This window comes from Carassius auratus, unplaced genomic scaffold (genome assembly GCF_003368295.1).
Source record: "Carassius auratus strain Wakin unplaced genomic scaffold, ASM336829v1 scaf_tig00044653, whole genome shotgun sequence".
NCBI lineage: Eukaryota > Metazoa > Chordata > Actinopteri > Cypriniformes > Cyprinidae > Carassius > Carassius auratus.
Window position 1 is genome coordinate 1 of NW_020526842.1, and position 10,468 is coordinate 10,468.

The following is a 10,468-nucleotide window of genomic DNA, read 5'->3' on the forward strand; positions in this document are numbered from 1 at the left end:
GCATTTAATTACCGGCATAAATCAACCTGTTTTTCTTTTTGGCAAATCAGTGTCATAAAGCAGGACTTTTATTTTGACAGCAAAGAGAGCACAGGAGCGAATTTTCTTCCTCTTCATTAGTTTACAATTTTTTACAGTTCTGTCAAATAATAAGAAAGGCAAATGCTATGATGTTTCTTAATAGATCATCAGTGTTCATGAAATATGCATTTATATGTAATATTTACTGTGTGCAAAATCTGCATTAAATGGTCTGGTCGTTAACATGATAACCAATGCACACACACACACTAACAATTTATTCATACTTAAAAATACTATAACAGGATCATAAGATCAAAACGTGTATACCTCTTTATGTAGTTCAAATTATTCAAACAGATTCATTTTCAAATGATTTCTTATTTTAGATCTTATGTAAAATATAGTTTTAATTGCATGAATTGTTATGCTTGAGTAATGTGCTACCTAGTAACTACTTGATCAGAATCAGAATCAGATCATAAGTGAGTCAGATGGGTCTTTTTCAGTGGTGTAATGCAACAGAGTAATAATACTTCATTACAGTACTTAAGTATTTCTTCTGTACTTAAGTTTTCATGTGTCAATTTTCTCCACTATATTTACCAATTAAAATGTATTCTTTTAATTTCCCCGACGCATATTCGTTACTTACTACACAGTAAAGTTGGAACACAGATTAAAAGAAAGCATGTTTGACGAATCAGTAGTCTGGTGCTTTCAAGTTAGACTAAAAAGAAATCTCCTTTGTGCATGTGCGAAACAACTTCTGTCACAACCGCAGTTGATTTCATTTTCTACTGAAGTCAAGGGTGGGATGTGTGATATGCACTGTCTGCCCTAACATCGCAAGTGTTGTTTTAACGACGTGCAATCTGACATTACAGAGTACATCACAAAACCCAAATAAAAACAAACCCAGAGAGTGCACGCATACACTGTGTGATTTAGTCTATGAAAATGCATTTAGAATGCCCTTGAGATGCAAGATGAGGCAAATCCTTCAGTATGCCTTTTATATTTATATAATTTAATATAATTAATCTATATCACACCGAGTTGTGTTTTTCTTCTCCACATATCATAGAAAATGTATAATTCATTTTATGCAAGTTTAATAAAGTAAAGTTAGTTAGTTACAGTTTCATTTTAAATGCCTGAATTCGCTGAATTTCACCAATGAAAATAGTTCCAAACACACAAGACTGTGTTTTGTTATTGAATGAATCATATTTATTTTTGATTCATATTTATTTATATTCTATTTTGAATTACCGGTAACTTTTTTAAAATGTATATTTTCACTTTCGATACTTAAGTTTAAAATTTTACTTTTCATACTTAAGTACATGCACAGAAACCAAGTGTGGGTTACTTTTGAGAGCTTACTAACAAATACCACCAAGATGAATATCAAGCTTTAGTGCAATGGAATTATTTATCTTGATGGAGAAGAGCATCAGTTACACAGTGGTCAGTGTGTTTTGCTGAATCACCTCTGGGTCAGCGAGTCTCTGCGAAAGGCCCACCACAAACACCAGGTTTCTCTGGACGACTCGCACACTGGAGAGATGCTTGCGGTTCTCTGTGATCTTCTGCTTCCGCTCATTCTGCTTCTGCTTTTTCTCGTTCTTTATCTTCTGAAGTTCCTCTTGAGAGAGAGGTTTGTATACTGCAGGGTCTTCTGGATAGGGCTGAACCAAACAGAAGATCCTAAATGTTAGATGAAATCATCCTAGAAGATGGTGCTTCAATAAATGATTCATGACATTATATTTAAATCATATGACCATATCAGCATCAAATGGTTAAAAAAAATACACAATTAAATGTCTAAAATGTCTTATATTTTTCAATCAAATTCTGTTAGTTCGATATTTTACCTGTACAGCAGTGATAAAAATCACACAGACCCTGTAGCAACAGGAGAAGCGCAAATTATTCCAGCAAAGCACCCTGGGATGCTGAAGGCTAGCCATTAAAACTATCCTCTCGTCGAGCTCCCCAGTGGAGCAGTTTCTTAGAAATAAACTAACGTTCCACAGGTTCCTTGGGTTAAGACAGTATAAATGCAATCAGGCGGTAATCCCAAATTTAAAGAAACATGTAAAACTAGATCTCATTTTCAATTTGCAGGCCTAATAATTTGCATAGTTTAATAGAACTAACCAAGGATGATACTGAACAAATTTGGTTACCTTTCTGCAGGCCGGGCAGAGGCCGTTTTCATCTGTGCGTATGCGATGCCAGCAGAAGCGGCAGATCTGATAGCCACAGGTGCAAGGGAAGAAATTGACGTCATCAATCTCCAATGATTCCATGCACAGCGGGCACTCCATGGGGTCCTCTTTCACCTCAGGGCTGCGGGACATCCTATGGCACGGCGTGGAGAAAAGAGGGGGGTTGTTCTCACAGTGTAGATGCAGAGCTGATGAGAAAAAATATGGATTATATATATATTATATAATATTATATATAATATATATATATATATATATATATTATATATATATACACACATACATACACACACACACACACACACACACACAGAGAGAGTACAGACCAAAAGTTTGGAAACATTACTATTTTTAATGTTTTTGAAAGAAGTTTTATTCTGCTCATCAAGCCTGCAAAACTAAATTAATAGTTTTTTGTTTGTTTGTTTTTTGTAAAATTTTCTTTTAGAAATAACTTTATGATTATCTTAATTTTAAATTAAGCTTCGATATTTGATGTAATAATAGTAATAATTATTATTATAAAAATTTCTTGTTTTTTTTCCTTTATAGGCCAAAGTTGTCAAACAAATGAAACTTCAAGGTTTAGAAATGCAGCCAATTTCTACAAGAATCTTGTTTCTTTCCAACAGTGTCTAATCTTCAGAAGCAAGACAGAATTAGACTCATATGACTCAAATAGTCTCAAAGCACAACAGAGGTGCAACAGAGAGCCAATAATGAGACTGCTACTAGTAGGAACGCGTTTGTATGTGTGGGAGGAGTTTAAAACTCAAGTCAAGAGAGGAACTGAAGGTATAATTGGAATCGACAAGCACAACACCCACACAAGCAATTGCAACAGTTTCTATAGCAAATATGTGTATCCTTCAGGGATCATCCAGTGAACTAGATGTCTAAATGTGTAGGTGCAAATTCAACAATTACAGAAAATTTGATTTTGAACTCTCATATGGAACACAGATTCATGGGCTCATGACAAGGTTTGCATCTCGAATGTAGGATCCAATGGTTGAAAAGCAATATGTCGTCTCTGTGGTGTTATCGTGAAGGAATGTGACTGCTAGCATCCTTACTTAAGAGCCTACTGAAAAATAATGTCGACATCCTTCAAATATATTGCCAACGATAAACAAGGTTTTTTTTAATTAAGCAGAGGGCAAGACAACAGTGCTAATATGAGCTAATTAACCTCAGTGCCAATTGTTTTTCTTTTGGTCCATATTAGTGGTCACATTCTGATTTTAAGCATCTTCTGCAGTAGTACTGAAAACTTCTGAATAAACAGCATGAATGAACACAAATACGCCAGTTTGGTCCGAGCCAAGCCACTGTAAAACCGAACAGTGAAATTAATCAAATGGAATTAGTTCATTGCACTCAAATAATAATGAAAGTTCATTGGACTTCATTTAAATAAGTTCTGTAAACTCAACATTTTGTTGTAGTTAGGTGAACTTAAAATGATTGCATTTTCTAGTTCCCAGCATGCTTGGCATCAGAAAACAGGGAAAATAAATGTAGAAATTAAGTGTTATTTTGTGTGTTTTTACACAAGATTAACAGAGAACATAAGTTAGTACTTAAATGATGTGTTATATTCGAATTTTCAAAGGTTTCTGTTATGTTGATTCTGTAGTGTTACCGTTGTGGTGAAGAGTAGAGCCTGTGGTTAGGTTGAGGACGGACAGCAAGACTAAATTTGAGTGTATTTCCCTCATTATTTTATGTAAACGTAAAACATTTAAAAACATCACTTAAATGTTTTTGTGTAATCAGTTACAAAATATTTTTGAGTTCTGTGAACTTATTAGGGTTTACAGTGTGGTGGCACTTCTCCACGAGGTTCATTTCTCAAACAATGGTCTTAGCGAAGCTCCCAAATGGAAACAATACATCAACCTTGTGTTCATAAACAAACAAACCGGAATACGAAGCTTCCATGGAGTGATTCATTTAAAACATGTTAAACTAATTGCAAAAAATAAAAAAAACAATTACAAAACCAGCAATATCTCATAAACGTGTTTCCCACAGACTTGCATTCTATGTGTGGCGGCACTTCCTCTAGGAAAAATATATATTAGTTCACATTTACAAACAGTCAATTTCGCATTGCTCTGAACAAAAACAACAGACGGGCTGATTGAAAATGTACATTCATTCTCTGCCCAGCAGGAGAAATAGTTTATTCCCTGTTAACAGCTGTAGTGCTGAGCTGCTCTCACAAACACTAGTTTATCAGGCATTATAGGCTAGATGAAATGAAAATGACACTGAAGATTTTATGAACACGAACAATGTTTTTGGCCATCCAAAAGCACAGAGTACAATAACATATACACAAAAGGTTAGGGTCAATCCTTTTTTTTTTTTTTTTTAAAAAAAATAATACCTTTGTACAAAATACAAATAAATTTTGATAAAAATATACAGTAATGACAGAAAAGACTAATATTATAAAAAAAAATTATATTTCAAACTTTCAATTCAAAGAAGCCTAAAATGTATCAGTCTGATCAAAATTTACATTAAGAAATGTTTACTAAATCAGCATATTAGAATTATATCTTAAGGATCAAGTCACACTGTAATGTAAATAGCTTTGCCATCTCATGAATAAACTTTCAAATAGTGGTATATGTACATACAGCCCCATAGCTTACCAAAAAAAAAAAAAAAAGACTAAAAGCCACCAAACTCTTTTTATGGGGTCATGTGGTCCCTCTGTCCATAGCGGAAGCACCAGAAGTGTGAAGAGGGGAGAGAGTGTGGTTAGAAGAGGATGGGGGAAAGGGAGTCATCTAAAATATCCCATCCTGGCTAGGCAGAGTACAGCAGGAGGAGTCAACCCCTTGAATCTCCCTTTAAAAGGGAAATGCTGATTGAACACAGGGGGCGGTCCGCACTACATGTAGGGCAATCAGCACTTCCTTGGATCGGCAAGGTCTCACCCCAGCTAGTAAGGGGTCGGTGGGGAAATAACAGTCTCCTTAACATGTTGATATGGAATTAGAAACAGGGTGAGAGTTTTTTTGCCATCCCCAAGACTGTACAGAGAAGGAATTCCCACTGTCAGTAAGGATGGGTTTCCTTCCCAGCAGAGGCCGATATCAACTCTGGGTTAGGGCTGCACGATATTGGGAAAAAAATTACATTGCGATATTTTCTTTTTCTGCGATATATATTGCGATATGAAAACAAATTTTTTTCTTACAAACAAAAATGGGGTGAGCACACTTACATTCTCATTTTAAATGATTGTGCATATTAATCAATTTCGTGTCAATTGATTAATATGCGCGAGGGAGAGAGAGCAAGACAGCGTTTGTGTTGTTTGAAGACATTGAGCATGCGGCCGGGGCTCTCTCTCGCACGCGCGCGCTCTTTCTCTCATGACGGTGACAGGTGCAAGATTATTAATTATTAATTTATTTTTTTAATTACATTTATATCTGAATATATGTCAACCTATAGACTTTCAAACATCTAAGTGTCATGAATTAATATGAATCCGTGTACAAAATGACATATAAACATATTTTCCTATTGTATTTTGCCTGGAAAGGCTTCCAGCCAGCTTGCATGTCACGTGAAAAATAGGCATCGGTTCTATTTATAGCATGCACGCGTTTTCCGTCGCACGCAGGCAGTCTGCAAGCTCTAACCTGTTGACATGGGAAGCGGAATTAAAAACGGACACGCCATGCAGCTGAGACGCTTGCGCCACGCATCTAGTGTGTCGCCGGCCGCGCGCTCACGCTCTCTCTCTCTCGTGCGCGCGCGCTCTCTGGCCCATACAGTTAATGAATAACGGATCAACTACGACAGCCTACATCGCACATCCTGCGATGTGACTATCGTGGATTCGTACATCGCGATATCGATGCTTAAACGACACATCGTGCAGCCCTACTCCGGGTAATGAAAACTTTCCGCTGGCCCCTGCTGGGAACGATGCATAATAAACCTTTAGCCATCACTCTTGTAAAAAGGGATTTGATTCAATTACAAACCCCCAAGACCCACTCAAGTTGCACAGGGTTTGGTTTTCTGGTATCCAACGTCACATCGCATGGAGTGAAACCAGGCAATAAAAATACAAAAAAAGTCACAAGATGGCCATTAAAATAAAGAGAAATGTTGAATATTAAAAAGGTCCTATCTCAGATTACCACAGTTCAATGAATTACACTTCTACACTTCCAGTATAAATGCAAACTTATTGTTTGCATTGACCACTAAAGCCAGAATCACCCACAAATCTCTTTGGAGCAGACACAGTAACAAACATGTTTGCAAGATGACTAATGTACTGGGAAAGCGTAGGGACAAATAATGATCTAAGCCTACAATGTTTGAGTTTTTTGCAATGGTAGATGTTTTCATGTATACATTAACCAAGCATGCCGTGGGAGCTGAACGCCGAAAGGACGGTTTGAGGAGCCCTCGAACCGGTGCACAGTGGTGAATGTGGAAAGAGCTTTCTACAAAAAATACCATGTCCTTGAGAAAACATTCAAACTGGTAATTGCAGTCTTCTCCTGAGACTCTTTGGCAAACCCATTTAAAGCATAAAAATGGGAATGAAGTGAACATTTCTGACAGCTCACTTGCAGTACTAATCATTTTGAGTATGCATGTTTGATTCAGATATAATTTGTCATAACCTTAAATAGAAAGCCAACATCCGCAAATACAAAAACAACGCAAATCTCAGGAACATTGTGTAAACTAGGAACAAAAAACGAAGTCTTTCACAACATTTTACAACAATAACCACACTAAAAGCCACACCAAAAGATTAGGATAACAACTGAGCAACACTAAATATTGCAACTTCTAACAAAAATCAAATCTTGCAGGCGGACTGATGGGTAGCATTTTAAAATGGGTTTCTATAACAGGCAGTTCATTTTATATAGAAAAAAAATCAAATCAAAAGGTCTGCATTTTTAAAATGGGCTTTGAGAATTTAGTCAAAATACCGAAAACACTTGCCATTAGCTTTAATAGAAAGCAAACATTTGAAACCACAAAAACAACGCAGATCTCATGAAAACGGGTCCATCTAGAAACAAAATTGAAAGGGTTTCACAACACTGACAAAACTGCAACTTAAAACAACAATCAAAAGCTAAAGCTTAGAAAGTCTTTGGCACCGTTCTGAAAGGGTTTCTGCAATAGGCAGTCATTGATTTTTAAGTCAAATGGAAGGTCTGTGTTTTAAATGGGCTTTGAAGGGTGGTGAATATACAGTTACATCAAGTCATGTTAGTAGCTCTGTCTAATACACACTAATTTCAATTAAACATCCTAATACACAACTACAAACAAATGTGTCAACCACACAGTAACAGGACTGCTATACATTAAAACAGACTGAATTCAAAACATCATGATGTTTAATTTGTAATAAAAGGCTCTAAAAGATGACAAATCTATGCAATACTGACATGATTAGCAAAAAGATGCACAGTTGTCTCAGCTGGCATCATTCTGGTGTCACAGAAGAAATTATCATCAGTGTGGGAGTTGTGTCCATTTGTGGGCGGCTCTTCATGAGCGGATGGAAGAGGCATCGGCAAGGAACGTAGTACAAGATGTTTTAACTACAAAAAATATATATATATCGGTATTCGGGGCAAATGATAAAGTCACTAAACCCACTCAAATGTAACAAAGGGTTCATCCATTTTAGAAAATATCTGCAGTAGGCCATAGCTGAGAAAATAGCATGGTGATCTAACACAGCCAAACAACTTTAATCACAAAATGGCCATTCTTTCCAGATCTTACTAAAGCCTAAATTAAAAGGCTTTTTTTCCTGTACTGCCAGGATTGCGGCTGACCCGTTCAGACTGGACACAAAGGTGCAAATTAACATTTGCAACCAACTATAAAAACACAGTGCACCATTTCTATGCAACTGAACACCAAGGCAGATGTCCATTCAGAACGGGATCATATACTGTAGCACCAGCAACCCTTGCATAAAAAAATCTCTCGAACAGTGTGTCTGGCACAAACAGTGCACTGGAACCGGTCCACTTACAATTCTCCTGATATCCCTTCCAAAGCACAACACAAGCAAAACTCTCTCGTTTACAAGTATCTTTAATAGGCACCTGCATAAACATAACTGCCAAACTTTTAAATCTTAGCTGTCATGCAACAAAGTAAAGGAAAAAGTTTCAACCACCATTCGCTTCCATTGCATCCGTCTTTCCACACAATCAAAGTGATTCTCCCAAACATCTAATTTTGTGTTCCCCAAAAGAAAGAAATACGGGTCTGGAACAACATGATCGCGTTTTCATTTCAAGCTTGTTTACTCCTTTAAAAACCGCTCAAATCTGAAAGACAAAATGCAGATGGTAAGTTCAAAAGACCCACTGCTGAAAACAGTATTAATAGTGCACAAGCAACAAGAACATAATGTTGCAACCAAACACTACAATATCCTCTTCTGAGAGACTCTAACTTCTTATTATGCATTGTGGAAATGATGACAGCTGCATTTGGTCCACAAAACCCTGTAGGAAGCACTATTGAAACGGGCGCCACACACAATAATAAAGGGTGTGGACAAAAATAATAAAATAAACTGCAGTAACGGAGCAATGTCGTGATCACAGAAATATTAGACGTCACGTCTATAAAATGATGCAGCTCAGAAAAAAAAACTTACTTTTTTTACTCAAATAACAAGGGATTCCCCTGTCAAAGAACACATATACATGTAACTTACATATATTAAATGTGTTTCCTTGTAATTAAGTGAACTAGCTAAAGCTAACACATATCGAAGTTGTTCCTACAGGCTAAATATACACTAAAATCAGTGTACAGATACTGTGTACTGTCTGAGAGTCTGAAGAACAAAAAACGAGTCTGTGTTTGGCGATGCGAGGACTCATATTCTGTATTGTATGTGTATTTTATTAAAAGCCGGTCAAACGATACGGCTAGCGGCTAGTCGGCTAACTGGGCGATTAACGTTAGTCTTCCAGACTGATGAAACGCACACAAAACACAGGCGTTGCCACAAGAAATGGGCGCTTGAGGGAGAAAGAGGGATGAGATGTGTTATAAAGAGGTGAACTCAGAGAGGAAAGCAGTTGAATGTGGAGGCGGTGGACAAGAGAGGCCTTGGTGGGATACTCACCCTGTCTATCTGTATCAGACTCACAGCAAATCAAATCTATCTGAGCAGCCCAGGTTTAGCAAAACAGGTCACAATGTAATTTCCCCGGGTGGTTTGTCCCTGCTCCTGTGTGATTTGCTGCGAAAACACCAAGCCTTGTTTCTTATAGCCTCTCTGTAGAGCGTTAGTGCCTCCTAACCACCATCTTACATTAAACTAGTGAGGTGGGGGCGCGTCAAGTATGACTTTTTAGCGCATGCGCAGTTGGTGATGGGATTGGCCTATGTGGGTAATGTAGTGTTCATTACAGAAGAACTATATTAAAGGTCGAACTGTGTGCTCAAGGGTATTTTTTCACATTTATATTGAAGCAAATTTTGATGTTATACATTTTAGACACTTCTTAAATTGAGTTTGTTGGCAAACAAATGGCTTGATGTAGTCCTGTTATAACCTGTTAAATTTTTGCTGTTTTATGAATCGTTTCATAAATGTTTTACTGCTTAATGTTATTGTTTTATTAGAGCAAGTTGTCACGTGTTTTTAAATTGTACACTTTGCCCAATTTATAAATTGCAATACATGTTGGCAAATAAAATAGCTTGATATTGCTGTTGCATGAATTAATCTTATTTTATCTTATCTTTTTGAGTGAATTATGTTTCATAATTTTTTTTTACTAGTTAACTTTGCTGCATATTTTCATGTTTTCAAAATTGTGCCCAAGTTAAATACGTTGGCTACTATAGGCTTAACTAAAGCCAGAATACTACTACTACTACTACTGCTAATAACTGGGTAAAACGTGTGACAGCTAGCCCCAGTCAATTACCAGTAGCCAAAATATCAGAACAACATCTTTCTTTTTCTGTTTCTTTCTTTCTATGTAATTATAATAACAACAACAAACGTGTTGCAACTTGGCCCAGTTTGCCCTATATCAGTTTTTTATTTTATTATCTTTATTATTACATCACAAATGTAGAGGAAATTGGTGAAGTACTGATATTAAAAACTTGGAACTTCTCAAGTTTAAAAATACAGGTTTGCGCCACTTCTA

General features: G+C 36.7%; 1 protein-coding gene across 1 annotated transcript; it reads right to left on the minus strand.

Moving 5' to 3' along the window:
• Positions 1-1,409: 1,409 nt before the first annotated feature.
• LOC113087350 (CCR4-NOT transcription complex subunit 4-like) lies at positions 1,410-9,644 on the minus strand. The gene is made up of 3 exons (XM_026255573.1): positions 9,430-9,644; positions 2,220-2,449; positions 1,410-1,715 (listed from the first exon to the last, which is right to left on the minus strand). Exons 2-3 carry the CDS (start codon positions 2,391-2,393, stop codon positions 1,485-1,487), a joined length of 405 nt encoding a protein of 134 aa, XP_026111358.1. The 5' UTR covers positions 2,394-2,449; positions 9,430-9,644; the 3' UTR covers positions 1,410-1,484.
• Between the last annotated feature and the right edge of the window lie 824 nt (positions 9,645-10,468).